General features: G+C 28.8%; 2 protein-coding genes across 11 annotated transcripts in view; one reads left to right on the top strand and one right to left on the bottom strand.

Moving 5' to 3' along the window:
• The first annotated feature begins 764 nt into the window (after positions 1-764).
• On the top strand, positions 765-21,163 carry Tbc1d8-9 (TBC1 domain family member 8/9). 4 transcript variants are annotated; one of them, XM_074128444.1, is made up of 23 exons: positions 766-1,033; positions 1,120-1,289; positions 1,363-1,530; positions 1,973-2,069; positions 4,303-4,489; positions 4,701-4,777; positions 4,856-4,912; positions 5,050-5,254; positions 6,311-6,513; positions 6,594-6,646; positions 7,643-7,864; positions 8,103-8,306; positions 8,506-8,764; positions 8,842-8,914; positions 9,004-9,159; positions 9,715-9,900; positions 9,983-10,038; positions 10,119-10,266; positions 10,844-11,009; positions 14,426-14,539; positions 17,074-17,268; positions 17,707-17,819; positions 18,480-21,163. In XM_074128444.1, the coding sequence occupies exons 1-23, from the start codon at positions 990-992 to the stop codon at positions 18,669-18,671; spliced, it is 3,345 nt and encodes a 1,114-aa protein (XP_073984545.1). In that variant the 5' UTR covers positions 766-989; the 3' UTR covers positions 18,672-21,163. The 4 variants fall into 4 exon arrangements, with proteins under 4 accessions (XP_073984547.1, XP_073984545.1, XP_073984546.1 ...); XM_074128445.1 differs by having other exon boundaries at positions 767-1,033; positions 10,137-10,266; XM_074128446.1 differs by lacking the exon at positions 14,426-14,539 and having other exon boundaries at positions 765-1,033.
• LOC141454336 (ras-related protein Rab-37-like) overlaps positions 15,585-27,096 on the bottom strand; it is a 164,934-nt gene continuing 153,422 nt past the window's right edge. For 6 of the 7 annotated variants that reach the window (XM_074128451.1, XM_074128449.1, XM_074128452.1 and 3 more), the window contains one exon: positions 23,682-26,238. In XM_074128451.1, the coding sequence (XP_073984552.1) occupies positions 26,130-26,238 (109 nt within the window). In that variant the 3' untranslated portion in view covers positions 23,682-26,129. Of the gene's footprint in view, positions 15,839-23,681; positions 26,239-27,096 lie in introns of those variants that run through there. The other variant, XR_012458634.1, reaches the window with a different exon arrangement.

Genomic DNA, 27,096 nt, shown 5'->3' with positions numbered 1-27,096 from the left:
AATTTACTTCAGCAGTTCAATATTTAATTCATGAAGTAGTTTCTGATTCAGTGATAGAATCAACTAAAATATATTCAAATTTAAAATTTGTGAGAATAACCGATATGATTCGGCTGGTGATTTGACATCTTGAAAATAAAAGAAATTACAAAATTTAAATTCAAAAATGTTGTTACTACTAAAATTATTGTGCAAAACTATGGATTATCTCTGGCTTAGTTTCATGTTGGGCCACTAGATTGCAGTTATTGTTTAGGGTTAAATTATTTTCAATTCAAAATTTATTACTTTATGCTATTTTTTATTTAATCTAAATCAACTTATATCAATTTATTACTGCTTTAAATGCTATAATTTTCGGTTTGAGGAATATTTGAAAAAAAATCTAGGAATAATTTTTTCACTAAGATTAAGAAATACAGAGACTTTGTAAGTGAAGGGTAACATTTCTACTTTTTGCCTTCATAAAATGCACGGATAAATAAGACAAATAAATATAAATTAATAGTACAGTATAAATAAATAAATAAAAAGCAGTGTAAACGTACTTTTTCTAGCTATGGTCAGGGCATACTTAAATTGAATGGTTTTTGCTTTTTTTTACAGGCCAGTCAAAAATGTCTCTTTAAGGTAAAATTATTAAAGGGTGGAGAAAGATAAAATTGAGTGTTCTGAAAAATCGCTTCGCTTCAAAATATACATATATACATTGAAAATATTCTAAAATGGTTAGAGAATTAATTAATCAAAATCAAAGCCTGTCTTCTACAGAACACAGGCAATGTAGGCAGGGCCCTGCTTGTGGTTGGGAAGGTTTGTTTTGACGTTAACGCAATCAGCTGTGTGAACTGTGAAATGAAACAGTCTTGTTACTTTTTAAGGTTCCCATATTTCTTTATTTATTCACATAGTGGTGGTTAGAATATTCTTATTTATTTTTAATTTTTTAATGGTGCTATGTAGTGTATTGTTAATAACTTTCATGAACAATGTGGGTTAAACCAGAAGAAATACTATTAACCTCGACTTTGTGGTAAAGTTTACTATTACTTTTATTAATATATTACTGTTAATTTATATTGAAATGAAGAGTGAATATATGATAAATTGGATGTTTAGGGCAACTGAAAAGTCTAGTATATATTTTGTATTGCAAAGACGAAGAGGCCATGGCAAGGGAAATAGAAGTTTATCTGGATTTTTTGTTGGAACTATAGACAGTATTTTTGATACAAAACCACCTCCTTACCGTATTTTACATCAAACACCAACTTCAGATGTTTATTACAGTAATTTATTTAATTAAAACCTACTTTTAACGACTCACTTTTACTTCAGTTAACATTAATATATTTTTTTTAGTGATCTCTTGTTCGCTCACATTAAGTGAAATTCAAAAAGATTGGGACTGGCTGCACGAAAATCTTGATGAGTTATCAAATTTTGAAAAAGAAGAGGAAGTAACTAGTTATGTTTTGAGCAAAATTGAATCAATGATCGCTACATCACAGCAGTTGCCAGATTGTGAAGGTTCGTAATAAATAGATGCAGATTACCGTCATATTTCTTAAAAAAATAATTTAAAACATACAATGATTCCAAACAGCTGTCAATTGTTTTCAGTTAACTTAAAAAAATTGATTGTTATTGTTTAATCATCGTTATCTGCGCTGATAATGGTTTGGTAGAAAGCAATAATCATTCTTTTCCCTGTTATATTATTAAAAAAATAACAATAATATAAAATACGATCTGTATTCCTCAATTTATGGAGCTCATATAATAAAAATGACTTAAGTTACAAAAATAATATTCAGTATGTCACTCAAAAAAATATTGAGTTAATTTTTTACAACAGTTTTCCATGTATAAAATAACACCTACTAACTCTTTACACTTATGAAAAATTAGTGTTTTGACTACAGGAGATACTTCTTAATTTGTATTTAATTTTATTGCAAAATTATTTCAGATAAAGATTCTAAATCACATCGTGAGCAAACAAGAAAGTTTCGACAGCTATTTCATGTACCCGCTGATGACAAATTAGTTAGCCATTATTCCTGCAGGTAGGTAATTGAGATATAATTTATTTAATTTAATTAAAAAATAATAATGTTAGGTAATTGTGGACTGATTATATGTGGTTGGTTCCACAATGTCAAAAAATAATGACACAATATCTGCTTGTTCTGGAACAGTGATCGGTTTCAGATTTTTCATCTATCTGGTTTAGAATTTCACAAATGTAAGGTGAGCACTTACTGAATATTTTTTTATTTTGACTTCATAACCCACATAACTTGAGGTAGATCTGGTAGAGTAGATTGGATTGGAAGTGAAGATCAAATTGAGGAAGAATTTAAGATGAAGGAGGAGTGTATTGGATCAAACTTTTAAAATTGAGTTTGTTGGAAGTAATTGTTTTTACTGTTCTTCCAAAAAAAAAAGAGATCTATAGATTACTTTAGTTCTATTTAAGCTAATATTTTAATAAAAATAGCTTTTCTTTTAAAATACGTTTCTACTACCCTAGGGCCATCTTCACTGATCACTGGTGTTTTGTAATTTAAATGTAATTTAAGCCAAGTTCATTAGTAAAAATGATTAAAAAGCTTTAAAAAAAATAACGAAATTCTTAGAGATTATATGGTATTTATGAACGTTATGTAGGAGGCATAAAATTAGAAAAAAATCCAACTAAGCAGTTTAGATTGATATAAAAAAAAATCAAAATTTTTTGACTAATTCAGTTGAAAGGCTTTGATTAAAAACTTGGTTGATATAGGCAATTATCAACAGTATACACCAAAGATGTTTGTTCGAAATGTATGTCTTTAAAATTTTGGCTTTCGTATAACTCACAGATCACATTATCTTATCATTCAATAAAAATTGTTTTAAGAAGTAAGAAAATGATTAGTAACTATTTATAGTTCAACTTTTATAATAACGTTAAACGTTTGTTTGGAAGTTTTGAAAGTGGCGTGCTTTAGTTGTCAATAAGGCCTCACATCAGATGGACTGAACTTAGGTGTTTTAAAAAGATACTTGAAGTAAGAATTAAATTAAATAGAAGTAGTGTTTTTCAAAGATGTCAGTTACTAAAATTTAAAAAATTGCAATTAGATACATTTATAACTAGTTATATGAATAAAGAAAAGAGATTCAAACCTTTAAAATGAGAAAAAAAATTATTTTTCAAAACTCAAAACAAAAAAAATGAACAGCTGCCATTTTAAATGTTGAAAAATATTTCTAGTGTAATTTTAAACCTCTTCTTGAAATTAATCTACTTATTTTCTTTAATAATCCATTGTATTGTGGTTTCTACGAGATTATGTAACATTACAGCGGCCATGCAACAGGTTGTAATGTCTCATACCTTATTATTAGCATATTATTCACTTCCTCATTTCACGGATGTCGTTAATTTGAATTTTGTATATTATATTTGATTTTATTTTCTTTAAGCTAATTGATGGCATTTAACAATTGGATGTGAGAAATTATTATTTTTATTTTTTTGGAGGGGAGGCAATGAACCTGTTCGTTATTATGCGAGAAATTATTGCATTAAGGTTTTTATTAAAATTATATAAATTAAGTAAAGTATAGCTGTATAGTCATTTCTAAGAACACTTATTGCAAAAATTAAGGACGATAAATGTTGAAGACATTTTGTAACACTGAATGTAACACATGAGTAACTGCGTGAATTATGGCGGTGCGAGTCGTCTAGCTTTTAAAAAGTGAAAATTATTCGGCAGATTTAGGGGAATAATATTAATCACAGTTAGTATGAGGAAAACAATTCGTACTTCGCCGTCGCAAACGCGCTGGTGATTAAATATTTAAAAGAATTCCTCGTACTAAATAAATCTCCAACTAGCTTTGTTTTCGAATTGGCTTCGACTCCAAACTAGAAAAGGGTAATTAAAAGAAATAGAAGTTCAACTTCACTTATTCTGGAAAGATAGATGTTTTCTATTTGGGGAGGAAAGTTAGTAAGAATGTACCAGGAGGCTACTCCAAAACAGTCCTCACCGAACATTTGCAAATCTATCAAAAGTGTTGTGATGGAGGACGACTGAGACTTGAACAAATATATAAAGAGGTTTTTGCTATTTTTAAAATCATATAAAGAATCTGTCACAACCATATTTTTATTATTGTAGTCTACTCCTGCGATGTACTTAGGTTCTTATGTTCTTTTTGTTGAAATGATGACTTTATTATATTTATGTAAGCTTCATACATAATAAAGGCAAAATAAAAAATTATAATTTTCTTTTCTTTCAGCCATTGGAAAGGAAAGATACCGTATCAAGGATGGTTATATTTATCCATGCAGCACATGTGTTTTTATGCATTCATTTTAGGAAAAGAACGTAAAATTATTGTAAGATGGAGTGATGTAACGAATCTGCAGAGAAGCAATAATTTGGTTTTTCCAGAATCCATTGTTGTTTCAACCAGAGATAAAGAAGTAAATGTTTTTTAAAAAAAATGTTTAAAATTATTATTATTTCTTTAATTAATTTAAATGGTATAGGAAATAAATATTATTTATATTTTGTAACGGAAAAAGGGCAAAGTTGGCCTAAATCGATAAACAGTTTTTCCCTTGAGTCATTTTAAAAAGTGCTCAGATGCAGTTGTAACTTTCACTGAGCCATATCTATTCTTTCATTTTTCAGTATTATTTTTCAACCTTTCTTCACCTTGGAGAAACATTTAAACTAATGGAGCAGTTAGTGAACTTAACAATGAAACAGTGAGTTTTTAAAATATTAGCATCAGTACTTATTTATTTGTCATTCCTAATTTATTAATTGAAATAAAATTTATTTAGACTAATTGAAGAGAAAACTGGATTTAATGAAGATAAAGATCTGTTACGAAAACTAAGGTGAGCTAATTGAACATTTCACCCAACTAAATTAATTGAAGAAATAAAAGTAATTTCAAAGTGGTACTGAAAAAATTTTTGTTACATAGATACTTAGCTTATGTTAGTGAATTGAATTATTATTTTGTTACTTTCAGTAAAAATGTATCCAAAAAACAGTCTTTCATTAAGAGAGATCTGGATGCTAGAGCTTCCTCAGAAGCGTACAGATTGAAATTTAGGCTTCCAGCTTCAGAAAAACTTGATGGTAGTACTGAAGGATCTTTATGGACACCATATAATAAAACAAATGTGTGGGGTCGTATTTATGTTTCACATAATTATGTCTGCTTTGAAAGTAGGGTAAATATAATATATTTATTTTTTCCCTTGTTGTTTATATAACATTTTATTTGTTGAGTATAAATTATTTATTTAGAAGATCATGCCAGTGAGCTGCACAATAAAAACAATATTGCCATTGTTTTGGCAGAGTTACCTTTGTTTTTGTCGCATCTTCAAAATTTTATACAGTGAGCATTAAATTGATTCAAGGGTTTCTGTGCCCAAAACACAGCTCTGAGGTTTTTTTTTTTAGGCTTGTAACCTTTCTTGACTCAAGCAAACTTGTGACTTCCACAGAAAGCCTGCTTCGGTTAACAAGTAGTTGAAGAGTACATGTTCTCTGTTAAGAGATAGTAATTAATAAAATCTTCAGGCTCCGCTCTATTTCTGATAATGCTGGAATAATTTCCCTATTGCTGGCTCCTCAAGGGCTGGAATTTCCCTAGAGAATCTGGGTACATACTATTGTAGGGATGTGTTCCCTCCCTACAGTCTTTCCAATTCTTGATTTGGGATTCATTTTTGGAGTAACCACTTTCTGAAGCAACAAACGCTCCCTTTAATATTTTTCCAGATATTTTGAGGAAGGACAAAGACATACTAGGAAGAGTGGTACAACATGAAGGCTATTGAAGCCAGGAGCCTTCTCAAATTGTCACCGGACATAAAACTGTGAGAGTTCCTAAAAAAGTAAATTTTGAAACAAGAATCTTTTGGGAGAGCAGTGCTCTACGTTGTGATTATTTAACAATTTGCGTGTGCTCTTATTCAAGCTGTAGAACCCGCGAATGCTCAAAATATGACCCGCACTTTGTGACCAGTTAAATAAAAACAAAAAAAAATTTCTGATTTTATGCACCGCAGCTCGTATGTTTTTTATATGACCTACATTTTTCGGATTTTCGTCCATCGTCAAAGGTTGTTGATTCATGCACTGCTGATTTTACTACATTTTTATAAAATATTTATTTAGTAAAATTAAAAATTATGAATCAGCTATCTGACCTAATTAATTTACTTATTATATAATATTGAAATGATTATTTTCATATTTTTACAATTTATTAATTTTAGGTAAAAAATTTAGTAAGTGTGGTGATACCATTACGTGATGTAGCACAAGTCGAAGGTCAAAACAGTAGTACGAACACTTCTGTTACCCAATCTGTTGTGATAACTACTGAAACTGGTGTTAGACCAACTTTTCTCTTTTCACAAATTCACGATAGGGAGTTTTTCATGACAAAGATTTCCACCTTTCTTGCTGACATTAAAAAGTAATTATTATTTTATTTATTGAGATTATGCATGATTTTATTAGTAAAATAGTTTAATTATATAAATATTTTTTATTTAGCGCTAAAAGTAAAGGTGCAGCAGAGAAGGTTCCAGCAGACATTCAACTGGAAGGTTTGTTTAATTTATTATTACATTTCAACCTTTGTTCTTTTTTTGATTGAAGCAATTTTGTCTATTAACTCTTTGAGGCACACGATTTTAAAGAAAATAAAAGCCCTAGTTGCACAGAATTTCTTATACTATAAAAAAATGGAAATAAACATTCATTTCCATTATTTTACACATGTAGTCATCCCTCTCAAACAATCATTACTCTCGAAATAAGAAAAAGAAAAGAAAAAATTAATAACATTTCAATAGTCCTTTTTAGTGTGGGACACTGGTATTGTATAATACCACTATGCAACTAATGCTTTATATGATGTTCATTCAAACAACGTTTTACCAAAAACAAGCGGAACTTTGCAGATAGTACAGCACTGTCCTTCAGCGCACTGTTCCTTGAAATGTTTAAGTTCCATGTTTTGACCCAATTGTTTGTAAACAATATATGAATTAACAACAGCTGCATCCAAATAATAAAACAGTATGCGGTGCCACCATTTTTTACTATCGGTCAAGTTTATAATAAATATAAAACTTATTTCACTTATTTACGCATTTACCATTGGTGCATAGCACTGCCAACTGAATGAAAAACTTTAAATAACATATTAAGCTGTATGTATGAATAACTTACACTTTTCGAGGTGGGTTAAAATATATCCCACCATGCAGCAAAAGCTAAGCAAAAGGTGGGACAGTTTTTAACCCACCTAGCCCCAAAGAGTTAAGATAATCGTGATGTAACATGCATTTAATTATTTAGAAATGGAATGGAAGTACAGTCTGTAGCAAAATTTCTTAGTATTAAATCTATATTATTCTCTAAGCACCTCATTATCTCTCTGTGATGGCTGGTTGATACCGTTATGAATGTTTAATGAAATAATTTACAGAATGTGTCCATAAAACTTGCACTTTAATTACATATATTCGTTATAACAGTCACTGGTAACTGAGTACCTTTCTACCTGTTTCTTAATTAGAGTTTATTTAACATTATAGAAAATGATGAATGGGATCCAGAACCTCCAATGAGAACAAAATTCAAAACTGAATTACCAAGGGAAGTACAAGCACAAGAAGAAGTCAAGACCAAGCAATGGGAACTTCATTTTGATGAATATGGTCGAGGTGTATCCATGTATAAAACTACAGAACTTGTAAGATTGGTTCTACAGGGTATACCTGATTCTGTTCGCAGGGAATTGTGGCTGATTTTTTCGGGTAAACATTGTTTTGAATGAATTACTTTTGTTATGATTCACTTTCATGGCAAATGCAAGCATTTTCGATTTGTTTATTACATTTGGTACATTGTAGCCTTATAATTTACACCAAATGTAAGTAGATTTATTTTTAAGATACAGTATCAACTATTTGCATCAAAGCTATTTAAACTATTTTAATTACATTGAGTTTATAAGCATATTTGTTTTTTTTTGTTTTTTTTTTTTTTTTGCAGGTGCTTGGAATGTAAAATTGAGTCATCCAACCGAGTATAAAACCATGGTTTCGAGAGGATTAGGTAAAACATGTACAGCAAACGATGAAATCGAAAGAGATTTGCACAGGTCTCTGCCTGAACATCCTGCTTTTCAAACTAAAGTTGGAATCGATGCGCTGAGAAGAGTTTTAACAGCTTACGCTGCAAGAAATCCTCAAATAGGTGTGCATCTACCTTTGTGAAGTAGTTAAATGTAATAATAATAACAATTATTTAAATTTATTTAATAATTTTTAATCAACTGTGGGAGCTAGTAATGAGTAATGAAAATGTCAATTTCGATGCAAAATTGTCAATTAAGTTGCAATATTGTGAGAGCAACCTTGTAGAACTTGAATAATTTTTTATCTCCTGTTTTCAGGCTACTGTCAGGCGATGAATATTGTTACATCTGTTTTATTGATTTATTGTTCAGAAGAAGAGTCGTTCTGGCTTTTAGTTTGTTTATGCGAACATTTATTACCAGATTATTATAACACAAAAGTTGTTGGAGCTCTTGTCGATCAAGAAGTGTTGGATGATTTAGTCGCTGATCATCTACCACATTTACATTTAGCCTTAAAACAGCTAGGCATGATTAAAATGATTTCTCTTTCTTGGTTCCTAACGATATTTTTAAGGTAATATGTTTTTTGAAAATCGTAAAACTACTATCACTTAATTAATTACATTTACTAATTCAAATTAAATTGTTTAGCGTAATGCCTTACTCGAGTGCTGTGAACATAATGGATTGCTTCTTTTATGACGGAGCTAAAGCCATATTTCAAGTAAGTATTTAATTCAAAAACATTTTTTTTTTTATAATTCATTGACGTTTAAATCTGTATCAGGTATTCAACTACAATCTTAAATTTAGGTTGCCTTGACTGTACTTGAAGCAAATCAAGATAAGCTACTAGATTGCAGTGATGATGGAGAAGCCATGCAGGTATTAACTACGTATCTGTCAGGTGTTTACAATGAGCAGAATAATAAACATCCAATTGTTAAAGATGGCGAAACTATCAATAAGGTTAGTTTTTAAATTCTTGTATTTTACATTTAGAAACAATTTGAAATTCATTTCAGCCGTCCATTCTGGCATTAGTTTGTGGAAAGTTTTAAATTGGAGTGAAACTTTGAATTCATTATAGCTAAACTTTTAAACGAGTGACTAATAATAACAATAAATTCAAGTAACCCATACCCAATTTTCAAGACATTTGAACTATTAGCATAATTTTAATTTCATAAAGTTGATCTTTTTATAATTTATCTAAAAATTGTGTATTACTTTTTAGCACAACTGTTAAAATCTTTCACTTTTCTTGCCCTATTACATTCTTTTTGTCAGTATTCTCTCCGTTTCCTCTACTTTGATTATAGTATTCATCATAGTCATTATTACTTACAGTCAGGTTTTACTTTTTGCTTCAACTCTGGCTTACAAATTTTTTCCAAGCTGTAAATTTATATTTTTACTAATTAATTAACTAAAAAAAAGTACAAATATACGTATGATGGTTAGAATCAATGGTTGCCAAAATCTTGAAGCCATTTCTGTAATTTGTAAATATAATTTTTACAGAGTATTTCAGTTCAAACATTACTTTACGATGCCTACTCCAAATATGGAAGTATTACTGCAGAAGGAATAGAAGGTTTACGGACTAAACATAGGCTGAAAGTTGTACAAAATTTAGAAGATAGTTTGGGCAGAAATATTGTGAAGAGTGTACAGTCACTTGGTTTTTTTACACATGATGAATTATTGGTTATTATTATTTTTAATGTTGTTATATGGCATTATTTTGTTATTTGACTTTTAAGTAAAATAATTTTTTGTTTGTTTTTAGGATTTAGTCTCATTTATAAGAGAAGAATTAGTAAGCAGAAGAAAACCAGATGAAAAGTAAGATCATTCTATTAATGCAGAGCTTCATCTTGCTACGTAGTGAACCATAATACAAAAGATTAAAATATTTGTAATAGCCATTCATTTAATTTCAGATATGATCCATCCTTACCACCCTATGAAGCTTACAGAATTGATTTTGATCTTTTTAAACTTCTGTTTGGTGGAGTTTGCCCTTGGGGAAAAGGGCCAAATGCAGAAGATATAGCAGCAAGACTTTTTAGGGTAAATATTAAATAAACTAGACATAATTTTTTGTATGTTGGTTTCTTATCTTCATTTTTTCAGTCAGTTGTCCAAAATACTTACAAACTACTGAGAATTAACCTTTCATTTTTTTTTTGAAATCTATTTGTCTCGAAGCTCAATATCGAATTGATGAATCTGTAAATGTTGCAGATTCGAAAATGTAAAAAAATAAATATTGCAGGCTTTTTCTGGGTAATAAAATTATATGCTTTTTATTTTAACAATTATTGTTGGAATCTTTTTAAAGACAAGATGAATTTGAGCTGAGAGTGACAATTTATTGACCCGTTTCCTAAAATTTAAATATGAATGATCAATTTGTGGGGAATATAAAATAGAATAGAATGATAACGAGTGGGAAAGGTCTAAAATGTGCATTATTTCTAGAAACCAGGGCTTTAATAAATCTCTACAATAAATTGCAAAACTTTTTCTGCTAAACGTTGAAACTTAGCGCTTGTTAAACATCGTAAGCAGCATCAATAAAAATGGAAAATGGCGAATGATTTTTTAAGGCACCAATTATTAATAAAAAAAAAACTTTTTCGTACAGCTAATGGATTGCAATAGTGATGGCATTCTAAATGTAAAAGAAGTTGTTACTTCACTTGGGCTTACTTGTGTGGCTGATATAACGGTACGTTTAAGACTGTTCTTCATTTTGCACCTACCGCCAATATTACCAACTTCAGAGCTTAAGACACCTCCATCTTCAGCAGGTAAAATTATAAGATTCTTCTTCTTCTTTTTTATACACTTTCACTAAAATAATTTAATTTTAGCTCTAGTAATTATTTAGCACTTCAAGGTTGGCTTCAAATAGGAAACATTAAGCTCGATGAAAATTGTAATGACTTAAAATTTGTTTATTACTGTGGTTCTACTTGGAACAGTATTTGATTTCAAGAGTTTCTGATTGCATTTCTCAATAAAATAGTTTATTTAAGTTTTTAACTTTATCCTGTTCCTATTTTCTCTTAAACGATAATTTTTCATGAGAAAAGTTTAAAAAAAATAGCGACTTAAGTTAGCTATCTCAGTTCGTTAAAAGTTAATAATCCCTTAATGATTGGTAGTACAAGCTAACTTTCTTGTCTTGGATAGCTGACCCAGATTTTATTTAAAATAATTTACTGTAAACCTCGTTTTATGGATAAATTGAAATATTATCGTTGTTTAATTTGATGTTTGGTATGCTATTTAAAAAGCCAAATCTATGGATAAAAGCCTTTTCAAAAAAAGTCGCCCTTTGAAGACCCGTCTGGTCATCTTGTTCATTTAGATGTTTTATTTGTTGTTCTTTATTTTGAAAATTTTTTAGTTGGCTTACTCTGTGTAGTAGCTAACGAAATATTTTCTTTTCTATAGGTTTCTTCCTTGAAATATATTAGGAACTGCGTAATATTTCTGCGAACGTTTATTGTTCTCTTGCAGTTTTAATTAGTCCTAAACTAGTAACTTTTAAACTTTAATTTAAAAGTGATTAATGTTGCATGAAAAGTAAATTTTAACCGAACTTTTAACTGAGCATGAATTTATTAAACTGCATGTATGCAGCAACACATAGCATTTTGTTTTGTAAGCATTTAATTATTTTTTTTTCGGCGCATCGACGTTTATTTTAATGCTATCTACTAAAATTACTTTCACTTACTTATGAAAGGAAATTATTGCGATAATATAAATTTTAGATTTTAATTTCTCACAGAAAATTTTCAGAAGAGTTCCTGGAACAAAATATCTCAAAAACAATAAATCTCCTAACTTCATATTGCGATGAGATCCTCCAAGGGAGCTGATTGTAACATAACAATCAAAACTTAGTCCTACCAGTTTACAGAATAGATTTTTCATAACATTCATTTGAAACATATTTCGATTAAGGGCAACTCTGGGAGAGAGGCAGTTTTCTCTTTAAAGTAACATTTCGTGACAATGTACTGTTCTTTTCTTGCGCCTTTTAATGGAACGATAAAAGTTTCCATAAATTTCCGCTTCTGAAGTTAGAAAATTCAACAAGTGGAAAATTCAACCACACTACTTGAATTGATTTTTCAATTTCTGGTTTTTGAAAATGCCTAAACTTCGTATGTACATTAAAAACAAGTAGATCAATATTTTTTATTTTAATAATTTGATTAGATGAATTCTTTTTGTGGATTTTGACAGCAGATGGGGATTTAAAGTGGATCCAAAATGTCATTTCTGGATAATGTTTAGTTTTATAACCTAGATCAAGTTTGTAATTATTATATATCTTTTAAAATTTGCAGTTTAGAACTCCGAAAATTATAGTGAGGTCAAGTCGTATTTTTGTTCACTCAAGATTTACACTTCAATATCTGATGAATCGTGAATATGTGAGTGAAAGGAAGCAAGCATGTAGTGACGTATGAAATCATTGATTGCCTAGAATTTTCGATAAAAATATGCTACTAAGTAACTTTCCGTTCAGTATAATTTGATTGTGGATCAACTTTTACAAATAGCTTTTGAAATTAATGTAACTTTATTACATTATGTACAGCCATTATTTAATTTTTAATACACTCTCCTCGGCCAAAATTTCTTCTTCATCAGACCCATTGTTCACGTGACCTTGAGCTTTAACCTTAAGTTCATTTATCATTCCCTACTCACCTGCATTCCTATATGGTAACGTTTTCAACAGTTTGGGCCTTTATCTTGCTTTATTCTTCTTCAACCTCGTTTACATCTTTGCTACAGTCTCTTTTTTCCCCATAGATTGTACTTTTCCAATTTTTTTTTTTCACATTTCCACATTTCAGTATCTTCTTTTGCATCCTTTTTGCTATTTTCTTAGTCGAATTCTTCCTGTTTGTTCTTATCCGTTACTTCATTTGTTTTCACATTAATGTTATCCTCTTTGTCTTTACTTTCCGTTACTTCTTCTTCGCTTTTTAAAAGTTATTTCTTCGCTTTTGTTTTTCAGTATTTTTGCTTTTAGAAGAAATTATTTTTTTATTAAATTAGCCAACCATGAATGTATAATTCTGTTGCCACATTTTAGATCGCTCACTGTTATAATTTTTTTTTTCCTGGTAGATTGGCTTCAATTTCAAGAAAGTTTTAATCTTACAAGATTTTTCTAAGATTAGATAGTTCGGGAAGGCGCAGTGGTTGTGACTCTAGCCAATAACTACATTGCAGTGGTTCACTCTCCAAATGACGCTCATCTTTGTATTCTATTGTTTCCTCGCATATTGTCTATGACGCGCCACCACTGTGGGTAGGAGGAAGCGTCCTTTCGTTTAGGTTTCGTAATTCTCCTTTCACCTATATGACAAGAGCGATATCGGAAATTCAAATTTCCAGGTTTCGGCACCATTTTTTTAAAATAATATACTTAGCTACCTGTTAAATATAATTATATTGTATGTTAAGCATGCGCAATTAGTTGTTCCCTTGTGACCCTTATTTTAATACCAAAAGTGTTATATTTTTTATTTACGTGCATTAAAAACGAATCGTATTCGCCGTTATTTACTAACTAATCAAATTTGGACATTTGCAGATCGCTTTAATTTACTAGTCTGTTTATGCTTCGGTTTTTTCTTATCTTTCCTCTTTTTCATTCTTCTCTTTCTGACGTATAAATTGTCTTTGGTGGCTGACAATCGTCTCTGCCCATCTTGAATTCACGGAACCTGTAAAAACTTATATTAATCGGTACAGATATTTTACTAAATGTAACCAGAAGTTAAGTTCAAATATGTTAATTATTTAACAAAACATTTGTTGTCCCTTAATGACGGAATTACATTACTTTGTGTTTTGTTTTTTTATCCATGTATAAGTATAGTGTCAGCGTAGAGTGTTTGGTTCGTGTGTTTTGAAATCTGAACCTTTTACACATCTCCCAGTTTATTTTCTAATCTTTCAAGAACTGTTGTCATTTTTATCAAAAAATTATATCAACTGTAATGTTTACCAATTCGTAACTACCACGTTTTAACTCTTTTCTTATAAATAATACATGATTATCAATACTATGCAATTAAACTTATAATGATTTTTGTTTTTATAATAAATCAAATTTCTCAATTAGACGGAAAAACTAATATATACAGTCATTTGAAATTTTGAGATTTATATTTCAAATGTTTTTTGGAAGATGGTGCGGAAATTGCATCAGAAGCTGTAGAATTTTTTGAAGAAGGATCATTTAGCCTTGGCTCAAGCTCTACTGATTCAACGCCAATTTTAGAAAGAGGCAACAGTCAAGCAGGTGTGTCTCAAATTGAAATACAAAAGAATCTCTTGCATGACACAATATTAAATAATTAAATTAAATTAAACGATGCACTCTTATTTTTGTAGTAATCGCATGCAAGAACTAACCTTTCTTGGGCAAAGCAAAAATTTAAATTAAAACGTATTTAGTAGTAAACTAAAAAACGTTGTTGATAATAATCTTAGAGCAAAATTTTGTGTATCATTTCGGTGTTAAAGTTACCAAAAATTTGATTTAAATTGTATATATATTTGCTGTTATTATTGCTTGATTACTATTTAGATAAGTTAAGTTTTGAAATCATTTTATATTGGCGCTAATATTAATCACCCTTCAGGAAATTAGTAGGTTTAGTGTGTTATATAGATTGTAAAGTATTTTAAAAATATTTCTGTTTTAGTTTAAATTCATTAGCAGCAAATATTTGTCTTGTGACTTCTCTTATATGTTTGTGAATATGTTTGTTTCGTCAGTCAATGTACACTTTTTTTAGAAGGAGAATGTTTTTTTGGCTGAAACAAGCTTGAAGTGTGCAAAACCAAAAAAAAAATAACGTAAATTTAAGTAAGTTAACATTTGAATTGCCAATGAGCTCTTGATCACCAAGATAGAACTCTAAAGTTGATGGAATAATAGGAGAGCAATGTTCTCTCCATATAACTCAAGTTGTGCATTTAGTTTATGTGTCTTTTATTCTAAAACTTCTAGTGACTTTATTTTTTTTTTGTATACGATGAAAGGGATCATCTTAGCTAAATTTATTATTCCTTTTCATGCCTGAGTGGAGTAATCAGCTGATAAGGCCTCAAAAGGTTTCACTTTTATCAGCTGTCAAAGATTTAAAAATGATATACATATTGGAGAGCCAGTAGGTCTTTATTCCAAAGTGTTGTGATCCACCTTCCAGTTCTAATCATTTAAAATATTTTATAAAAGTTTAGGCCCAGTTTGGAAGAAAACATAAATAAGTAACTGATTAATAAGTGAAACTATTTTTAATGTAGAATGCTAAGGTCGTCCTGAAGTAAGTAATTGCTCCTTTATTTTTCAGATCCCTCTACTTTTTTTATTTTAAACTTCAGTACAGATTCATTTTATGTATATTAAATTCATAAACAGTCTTGAACGAAATCCTGATTCCTTTCATACAGAATCGTGTTTGCTTCTTTAAAACGATTTGGTTTAGTCCACATTGCTGGAAACCTTTTTCGAAATCAAATTACCCTGATTTCGTCCAATATAAAAGTCGGCAAAATCATAGTGTTTGTAAAAAAAAATTCTTCAGTTCCTTACCTAAAAAAAAAGAAGAAAAAGTGTACTGTATTGGAACAGTTTCCTGATATTTGTTTCATTTTGAAGTTCAGGTTCTAGAATTATAAAGCCTTAAATAAGTGTATTTATAAGGTAATGTTAGGTTTGAATAATTTTTCTTCATTATTAGTGTTGTTAACTTTTTTTTAGGTCTTAATATTTGTGTAAGAATGGAGTTGTTTTAAAGAGTATGACTAAGTGAAAGAGTGAATGATCTAAAGTGGTGATTGCCCAAATTAGTGAACTATGAACAATCACGAGTATGTGAGATTGAACAGGCCATTTCTTTTAATGGGAAAAATGCTGAATTATTAGAATTATAAATCTAATTCTACCCATACATGTTTTTACATACAAATCTCAAAAACAAAGGTATAGCAGATTAGACAGGTATATCGACACAAAAGTTTTTTTAAGTTTAATTAAGGCTTCAATGATTTTTCCATAAATTTGGCATTTAAAAAAGTGCAAAGACTTTTTATTTAATAAGTTTTCCGGAAAATTTGGTATTATGATTTTTTTGGGAGAACTGTTACTTAAGGCATTTGACCGAAGAGTAATTATTTATTGCTCATAGAGTTTTAGAATAACACTTCAGTTGTCCAGGGTCTAAACATTGAGTAACGTATCCAACTTTAAATAAACTATATTTTCATGCTGTAGTTCTTGTAATTAGGTTCTAAAGTTTGCTAATCAATCTAATATACTAATTCTCGTTTAATATCTGGTCTTTTAAAGAAGAATCTGAATAATAAAATCATTTGTTTAGTAAAGGAATCTTATTTTACCATTAAAATTACCCAATCGAAACTTTTTTCAATACCTTGAATTTTTTATTAATTAATTGGTTCATAAATTGGAAACATCAGTGCAACATTGGTTCAAGAGGAATTGTGTATTACTCATATTAAGTTGGAAGAAAACTTTAACGGGTTTTTATCAAAGCGTTTTTCTCAGTGAAATATTTACTTAATACCGTGTTGTGAGTAGAATAATTTATAACAAATTATCTGTTTTTATTTTATTCTGCATTAGTTATGTTATGCAATTTTGAAGTATACTGACTGAAACCCGTATAATTTTTCTTCCAACCAATATTTATTGGTACAAGAAATATAAGTAGATTGTTGTAATCCTTTTTTTACTCATTATAAAGTTGCAGTAATTAAAAATTCTCATTTATTACAATTTTTAATGAATCAATTTTCTATTGGCAGGCGAAGAGCTATCCTGGGAGGTGAAAAGTATGTCGTCACTAAGGGGCATGATTACATCTGAATTAAATAAAAGTTCAAATAGATCTTTACCGAATATGAAACAACCTCATTTTATTGCCATGTGGAGAACTATTTACGACATAATGCAACATAAATTAGGCGATGAAGAACTTTATCACTCTTTAGCCACTGTTGGTGAGTAATTATAATCTTATATTTAATTTGAAATTGTAATTTAAAGAAAAATTAATTTTGAAATAGAATCTAAAGTTATCTTATTTTCTTACGAATAATTTTAAATTATGTATTTATTTTGCTTATATTATTTTAATCAATCAATATGTTGATTAGTCCTATAGAAAATACACCATTTTGGCTTAAAGTTAATGACTTGGTTTATACATAGTGAAATACATGAAGTGATATATGTTAATAACCATTCTGAAATGACTAAAAAAAAAAGAAATTACTGATTTTGATAACTGATTCATTATTCCTATTGGAATAAAAAATATTGCGATTTCAATCATATATTTTTAATTTTTAGCCATGTTTTCGCCTTAGGGAGTAGGTTCTCTTCAGGACATGTAATAGATTATTGCTGATACATTTATATCAGATTATTTATTCTAGGTACTTTGCTGTTTCGTCTTGGAGATGTTGGAAAAAGTTTTTATGTTGCTAGAGATGAATCTAATGAAAGTTTAGTTGCAGCAGGAGAACAGTGGTTGGAAAAAAATGCAATGGTATTTTTTTTTTTATATACATAAAAACATTGCACGTATATGTTGAGAGGCATATCACTTTTATATTAAATATTAGCCAGCTTCCTTTGTATTTTCCATTCGGTGGTGCAATGTACACGCGTTACGTCCGTAAAATGTTAATTATTCAAAGTACTAATTTTTGAACAATAAAGGAATTTTAGTGGAATTAAAGTTCACAGATTAGATTCTTAAAATGCGTTTTGCTAGAAACCCTAAAATCTATGTAGGTATGAAAGTATGTGTAATCCTTTCACCTATTATTTATTTTAATAATGTTAAAAGCAAACTAAATTTATTAAATATATAATTAAATGCTATTAACGAAATTCATGTGCGAGATTCATATTAAAGGTAAGTTGATTAGTCTAGATAAACTTTGTATAATAATAACCTAATAGCACTGGTTTTGAATTATTTCTATCGAAAATTATTTCTTAGGATGTTCTTAAGGATACCTGTTCATAACCTTCCTGCTATCCCTTGCCATGAAAGAAATTTAAAATTACCAAGTATTAGAAGAAAATCTTTAATTAAGAATGTCTATGTTTTTTTTTTATGTTGTATTATTTATGAACATTTTTAGAAAGAATGAACATTTTAAGAGTTTGGAATACATTGCAAACATTGTCTATGTTACAGATTCCAGATCACAACGGCAATCCAGGACAAGAAGCTGAATGGTCAATAGCAATTGAGCAGTTCTTAGCTACAACATTAACTGGCCAACCAATTGTTGACTTTTTCAGCACTAAAATTGATCTCAAAGCTTCCCTCCAGAATCTTCGAAAAAGTAGGTTTTTATTTGTACAGAATACTGGAGAAATATTATAATAGTGTAATGTAAAAAATTGTAATGTAGAAAAATTAAAAAAAATAGATCCACTTTTTAAGCTCCAGCTGGATGGCCATTTAGATTTTAGGTATACATGTCTATTTTTTGCTTCATCATGTAAATATTATAATTTTTAAATTTATTAGCTTGAATATTTTTTTTTTTTAAATTTTGCTGATTACAATTTTACTTACTTTATCAAAACCATTAATAATTATTAATTATTTACAAAGGGATATTGGGTTCCTTTTTTTATTTTAATTGGGTTTCTTTGCCAATTTATTCAAATTATGAAATGTTAAGCTGTAAATTAATGAAATGTACAATACTTATAATCAAAAGGTCCGAAATTAACGAAAACTGTCAACGCCTTAAAGTAACCTGTTTAAATTTTAATTCTAAACCATATAAATAATAATTATTATTATCAATAAATCAGAATTGCAAGAAGCCTAAACATTTTAAACTTAATTTTTCTCATTTTAAATTCCATATTATTAAGATTTATGGTATAAAATATTTGTATTCATCTCTGATTGGATTAATGCCCAACTAAAACAAAAGAATGAAATGAACATGCATGTATTAACCAGATGAAACCTGCAACACCTCTGGTATTGATAAGACCACTCCTAGTGCCCAGTACTCTGCGGAAGTCCCAGGGAAGAGGAAGAAGTAGATAAAAAAAATAGATCACTTTTTAAGCTCCAGCTGGATGGCCATTTAGATTTAGAAATGAGCATAAAGAAGTAACTTCTCTTAGTCTGGGGCCAACTTATCTTTATGCCGCATTGCGCTCCCTGGAGTTCAAATTAAAATTAAGGGGTATGCTAAAGATGGTAATCCTGATTACCGCCTAATCTCTCTGGAGAAATCAGAAAGTCGGCAGATTAGGATAAAAAAAATACATTAAAATATACTGTAACATCCCTCCATCATCACTCAACATGAAGGCTTTAAAAAAAGCTCCAATTGCCCCTCTTAAGCCCAAGTTAACTAAGAAACGCTATTTACTGCGAGAAGATACCCGTTTTCTGCATAGTCACAACATGCCATTCATACATTTTATAACATGTTCTGGTGGGCACAATGAGAATATAGTCAGATTTTACCTTCCAGTTTTTACGTCATCATAGATCTGCAAGAATTGTAGTATGTACAATATTTTTTTAGTTTTTTCTGTTTAGAACTTTTAGAACTGGTCTATTTTGAAGTGGGAAGTTATGTTCCTCGGTGAAAGAACTCTTGTTTTCTAGACTGAGTTTAAGCTACATTGGATTAATGAAAATGACACTCCCATTTTAAATTATACTAGCATATTGAGTTGCATTGAAGACAATAAATTTTTTATAACATTTAGTTTAGTATTTGGGTAGCAGTGACAGTCTTCCAAAAGATAGAATCTCGCAGAACTATCCATACTCTACAACTTTGACTCATTCCTTTCAAACTTTCTCCAACTCTCTTCACTACTATTGGCCTTGAATCATAAATAATTTCTTGGTGTATTGAATAAAGAAGTCCTTATTTTATCTCTAGAAAACGGAATAAATATGAAAATTGCTCTCTGCATTATTCGCTGTAATAGGTTAATTAAAACGAGTTTTTTTTTAATTAATAAACGAGAAAAGAAACAGACTCTAGTTATTCTCTTGAGTACGAATCTCATCGAATGGTTGGAAGAAATTCGATATCTAATGAAAATAAACGTATTTTATACTTAAAATTAAGAATTTTTCCTGGTTATTTCGTTTCAAACTTTAGTCTTGTACACCAGATCTTTTAAGGGATTTGTCTACTAATGAGGTTTCTTAGGTTGGTAAACATAAATTTTCCGTGTTGCTGATATTTTAAATTGTGAAGATTCGTATGTGTTTCGAATTTCATTCTTTGTTTGGGCATCAAATTGGTTTATTATTATTATTATTCGATTAACTAAGGATTTTTGGAGATAAACAATTCTATAGTTTATAAAAGTTTTCAAACTAAAGCACTATTTTTTTCGCTGAATCTCTTAACTTAGAAATTACCATTTTCTTCTAAAAATTTTGACCTCTCTTTGCTGTCAGCGACTTCATTACTCAATAGGTGTAAATAACTGACACCTAAGTAATCAAAAGCTATTCCTAGATAATATTTGGATTTCGAATCATTTCACTAAATATTAATAATTCTGCTACTAATTTACATTCAATTCCATTTTATAATCACTTCCCAAGGATTGATGTTGAAATTGAAGACACTTGACTATGTTTACATTCCATTCATAGTTCTGTTTCATCTAATTTTATTCTAATTTGTTTATAATAAAGAAAATATGTTTTGTAAATATGTTATATACAAATATGAAGAGTATTTCTATCCATAGATAGATTATGTTATAACAAATTCATTCTTAATATCTTGTTATGTACATGTTGAAAAAGTAATTATAAGATAAATTGTACATATATATATTTATATTCATTAATAAAAATAACTTGAAACATGTTTTTTATTGTGAAGTTGTATTCATTGAAATTTGTGGCCCAGATGATTCCCTTAACAACTATCATGGAATCACTCTTAATAAATTATATAGTTGAACTGTTCACTCAGAATATTTACTTATATAACATATAACGTAACATATACATATGTTACGTTGACAAAACGGCTTCTGATCGGAAAGAGACTCACTCCATCGACTCATCTTTTCCTCTTTCTAGTGCGATTAATCTTACTTTAGAAATTCAGCTTTAGACGCAATTTTATAAAAATCTCTACGGTTTTCCTCTTAGACAGCACATATGTACATAAATTATTTAAAATTGAAACATCACGCTAACATTGTTATGCATAACTTCGGAGAACTGAAATTCGACAACAGGTAGGAAGTTTTGCAAAGCGAGATATTAAGTCTGTTCCTTTTAATTTCGGAATGTAAGAGAAATGAAAATAAGAATTAACAGTTAAATGAATTGATGTTTATATATGCTGGTGATCTTGCAATCGCTTGCGTATTCCCAGTACAGTTTAAATAAAATATAGGTACAGCTTAAAATTAATCTGTTTAAAACATATGAAAGCGAGAAGTTAAAAAAGTCAAGTAAAACTGTGGAAATCCCATTCTTCAGAGCTCTCCTTCTGCGAGGTATCCCTAGTTTCAAGTTGTTTAAAATTCAAATGACATTCCTTTTACATTTTAGTACAACCAGAGAGGAAGATTGTTTAGGAACCACCGTGTAACGTACATATTTACTTTCTTAATCTACCGGGAAAGTAAATAAAAATAGAAAAATTAATAAAACTTAGACTTTATCGAACTATTTATTTATGATTTGAACAAAAAGAGATTTGAACTTCTTTAATTACTGCGTCTCACAACTCACTACACACTTGAATACACTGGCCGACTTAGGGAGGGAGGTTACATGGATGTTAACAATTGAATGGTATGTAATGGGTTTAAGAATCGTAAAAAAAATTGTAAAAATGATGATTGTAACTGAAGAAAACCTAGTAATTTTTTAAGGTTTGTGCAAGTTTATATGTGTATAAGTAATATTTTATAATTCTAAAGTTGGAGTTTTATTTTATAGATTTTATCTACTGAGAAACAATTATACTTAAATAGAATTGTACTAATACGTGTTTTTAATCGTTCAACAAAAAATGCGTGAATGAAATCTTAATTAGAAAACCTAAAAATGCAACATGCTATTTTCTTTTTATGATTTAACTTATTTATGCATTATTTGTTAGATTTTTAAAAATAAGTATTTCAATATTTTATTTAGGAATATTTGCTTTTCAGTAAAATGAAATTAGTATAATTCCATGATTTCTATTTAAATTCGCAAAAAAATTCCAACATTAAAATTCTAAAACACTTTATATACAACAAACCGTACGGTTGATACGGAAGTACTTGGAGAAGTTTTGCTACAGATCTTTGTGGTCTTTTTCGGGGCAAAGGTATATTCTCATTCATTTATTCAACAAAATGGCCATTAAAATATTTTTAATTTCTCCATACAAGTAATTTTCGTACAAAACAAAAATAATTATTTGTTTTTTTATATATTTTTTTATATTTCAGACATAATTTTTTACTTTTTAAAATTATATTTATGATGTAGTAGTGTACATTTGTTAAGTCTAATTGTATAAGTAACCATGCCTCTATTAGAACTAATAAATAAAAGCAACGAACAAAACATACATATTAAAAATCAGTATTTTCAGATGACAAACTGTAATTTTTTTTTTTTTCTTATACAATCAAAATATTATTATTTAAAGTACTGGCACCCTTCCAAAGATAAATGTATCATTTTCAATTCATTTGAAAATTATATAATAAAACAATTATTGTAATATATTAGCAAACTTCTAACCAAGTATGATAAATTAGTATTATTACTACAATTTATTTGCTATTTTATACAATAATTTTAAACTGTCTGGAACTGAATTTCAATTAAATTCAGATTTGTTATGAGAAATATTGTCTAATTCGAGATAGCTATGTATTTCTAAAGTTACAATTCTTTGTGATAAAATTGTTAAATTTTATAAATTCAACTTGTTTAGATAAGTGAAATTAAAAACGAAAAGTGAAATGTATTTTTTATTTTATTTTTAACAAACTATAAAACAGTGATATTGTCTCTTAAATTTTATTCTATTCATAAATAAATATTTGTACAAATCAGTGGAAGAGGTGTTGGCAATTTAATCACCGGTGAATGATTTTTTTTAAAGTATTGTCTTTAAAACAGCAATTATGTAAACAATAATTAATGTTTATTGAAATGATAAGATAACAAGGGTAAAACTAAAAATTTACCATTTTTTATTCAATGGGGCAAAAACCGAACTCGACCTCCTTCGTGGTGCTTTAGAACAACTGTTCTTAGCAGCAGGCAATCGAGAGACTTGAGGTATTCTATTTCCACAAAATAAAGCTTTACACAAGTATTTTGGCGCATATTTTGCTCCCCCTAGAAATATAACAGCGCAATTCCATTTATTAATGATGAACTGCAGATTATGAATTAAATTTTCCGGAATCTCTGCACATTCCACTATTAAAGAAACAAAAAACTAGATAATAATTATTAAAAAAACACTTTATATAATTTTTTAGCAATAAAACATCGTGCAATTTATTGCTCTCTTTTGAAGGTAACTATCTCAAAATCACAAATTAAAAAAGATATGTTAATGTTATGATTGTAATTGCCATCGATAGACACTGCCGATATCAGTTACATTTTCAATATTATATAAACACAATAACAACACGAATAATAATACTGATACTTGCGAAATATAAGTAGCGCGTACAAGCATCTAAGCCATTCACATTGAATTAAACCAAAATATCACGGCAAAAGCTTCTATTGCTGTTAAATGACACATTAAATATAAACATCTTCCTAGAAGGTCAGCATACTAAGCAGTTGAAACATTTATGAATAAAAAACATTGCAAAAAGTACAATTTTAAATAAAAAATGTTTCAAGAGTTTGTTTCAGTTATAAAAACCTTTTTTTTTTTACTTTGTGGTTTTTAAGTTTTGTTTTTTTTAGATGTGTGTTTGCTTGATACAGAAAATTGCCAGTTAAGCTGGGCACACTTTTCAGAATCTATTTCCAATAAGGCTACTACATTTCAAGCATCACTATTTTATTTTTGTAAAAATAAAAACACTAAACACTTTAAATTAACAATTGCTGTTGCTCTATTGCTTTAATAACCATGTCTTGTAATTTATGTTCTTTTCAGAATATTTATTCTATAGTAGTTCCTGTAAACTGAAAATGGTGCTAATCTTCAATGCTACGCACCCCTAAGCCACTACGCGTTTTAATCAAACATAAATCGGGAACAACTTTTAAAACGCAATCTTCCTTTGCAAATGGACAAAAACATTGTGAATCGATTCAATTTTATTTTAACTTCTTTTTATTAATAAGAAATAGTTCATTCTCTATTTTTTAAAAATATAATAGTCCCTTAAAATCTAATTTAGTAAATTATAGCTTTTTAAAATTTTATTAATACTGTTAAGTAAACAAAGCTCCAACTTTCAACCTTAAGACACTAAAACTTCAACATGATAGATGGCCGGTTTTCGCTTTATCTCTCTCTCTCATGTACCTATCAAGTAATTAGTTCAGAACATTCATTAGGACCCGAATTTCGTCTCTTACGAGTTAAGAGAAGTTCAAAGAGGAGCATAAAAGAGAAGAATCTAAAAACAAATTAGATCCAATGCTTTCACCATGTATTCAATTCCCAGTGTTTATTAGTTGGTGCAAGAAGTGAAATACTCACCTTTATTATTTTTTAAAATTTGTTTTTTCATTTAAACCCTTATACTGCGACAGGATTCTGTTGATCCTGTTGCAATATTATGCGACGAAAAGTGCCATTAAATGATATTCATTTAATATTAACCTAAAAACTGTCTCAGAAGTTAAAACATGAAGTTATTGAGCACAATATTGAAAATAAATTTCACTTATGAATTTAAATTCAAATTCTTTGGCAGTTAATCTACAATTTTGGTAAAAAGAATAGTCAATTACAAATTAAAACAAAGAATCAGTCATTCATCATTTGTTTCAATTAAGAGAATGAAAAATTTCTTACAATTTGTAGTAAAGAATAGTACAAAACTTGTACAACTATTCAAATAAACTAATCACTAAAATTTAATGTTTCTAAAACGTTTTGTTTAACATACCTCTTACATATAGTAAAGGTAAGCTGCACATCAAACAAAGCTTCTAACAGTTGAACGAACTAATTGTTGAAAGTTCTAACACATAAATAACAGCTCTGTTTTAACAGCTGTTTTCATCATTAAAAATATTGATCTTTGATTTAGAAATAAAAATATATTATTTTATTAATAATAATCTTATTATCTGCATAACCAACAGTTTTTCAAAATGATAAATATTCCCTTTTAATACTATTTAATTAAATATTAAATTTTAATTTCTAATATTTGGCCAACTAAAAGGCTTCAAAATATTGTAGAATCTTTGTGAATTTCATTTAATCAGTGCTTCATATATGTACGTATGTATTTGATTTTAAATGCATCTTGAAATAAATTCTTTAGTTTTGAGTATTTTTTTTTATCCTAAGAAAATACCTAAAAAAATTCAGATCTACACAAATGGTCCTTGAAAATTTGATTTATTGTTACACTTGTGCAATTTGAATCTGGTTCAAAATATATATATTATTTTTTTTATGCTGAAAATAGTTTATTTATATAAATGTAAGATAAAAATAAAAGATAGATTTCTGCACAAAATAGCGACACTTTTTAGCTATTCATTTTATCATTTGACGCTCTTTTTTTTCTCGACAAACTGTTAAGGCATTATTTTTTCCTTATTATTTTGTTTGCTGTTGCAGTTAAATTAATGAAAATAATTTTTCTACTCTATTAGTTATGTAGTACAGGGTGGACACGACGCCTTCTGTGTATGCTCCCTAACATAATCTTGTACGTTGAACGAAGACTTATTATGTACGCCATTCTTACGTGCTTTCAGCTCTCTGCAAAAAAGATTTCGTTAAATCATTAACAACTGCTCCTATTTTTTTTTAAAAAACATAAACAAATTTGAATTAAATTTACTTTGTGGCAGTTTTATACTGTCTACTTCATTGCCACTTAGCCTACAGTCAGGAGGACGGCAAAATATTGAGACCACTTCGAGACTCTACTTATCTTCTCTGTGGGCAGTAATCCTCAGGTTGCAGGCAGTGTACGAGGAAAATATTATTCTCTTAAACCTCGACATTAAGCAACCACGAGGAATATCGTTACAATTTTGAATTAAAACAATTATTGCTTCTAGAACCCCACTAATTTTTCCGAAAAATTGTTTCACTAAAAAAGATTGTTAATTGGTCAAGCTAAATATAAACGCCGAGTTTAAAAAACTATTGCGAATTATTGAAAACTATTGATTTATTCTTTGAAGTTGCACTTGCTCGGTTTTCTTCCAATTTGCAATTCTTGCAATGCTGTTTAATTCCTTAAAATTAAAGATAGATAATAAAACCATATATGAGCTGTTATTTTTGAAAGTGGTATAAGTCCAATTTTTAAAAAAATGAGTTAATGGTAATTTCAGTAAGATATAGACACATTCCATATTTATAATAATACATTCAATGGAGTACGATTTTTTTTATAAAATCAACAAAAAAATTTTGACTATAAAATGTTATCACAAAAATATTTTTGGAATAAGTGTTTTAAGTCCATTTCTAATAATTATAATTACAACGTCTTTCTTATTCCAATTATTTTCGACTATTGGTACTTCAGTGTACGCTGCTCGTTAGCAGATATTATGCTAACTGTAAAAGAAAAAGAAGTTTAAAATATCTTTTTTTGCTTTAAAG

This window comes from Rhodnius prolixus, unplaced genomic scaffold (genome assembly GCF_049639745.1).
Source record: "Rhodnius prolixus isolate KJV_2025 unplaced genomic scaffold, Rpr scaffold_9, whole genome shotgun sequence".
NCBI classification, from domain to species: domain Eukaryota; kingdom Metazoa; phylum Arthropoda; class Insecta; order Hemiptera; family Reduviidae; genus Rhodnius; species Rhodnius prolixus.
Note: the sequence above shows the minus strand (reverse complement) of the source record. Positions and strands in the feature narration are given on the sequence as shown.

Coding starts and splice junctions, on each gene's coding strand:
- Tbc1d8-9 (XM_074128444.1), top strand. CDS start 990: ATGTGGGTTAAACCAGAAGAAATACTATTAACCTCGACTTTGTG. Junction 14,540..17,073: donor AAGAGGCAACAGTCAAGCAG/GTGTGTCTCAAA, acceptor TTCTATTGGCAG/GCGAAGAGCTATCCTGGGAG. Junction 17,269..17,706: donor TCACTCTTTAGCCACTGTTG/GTGAGTAATTAT, acceptor TATTTATTCTAG/GTACTTTGCTGTTTCGTCTT.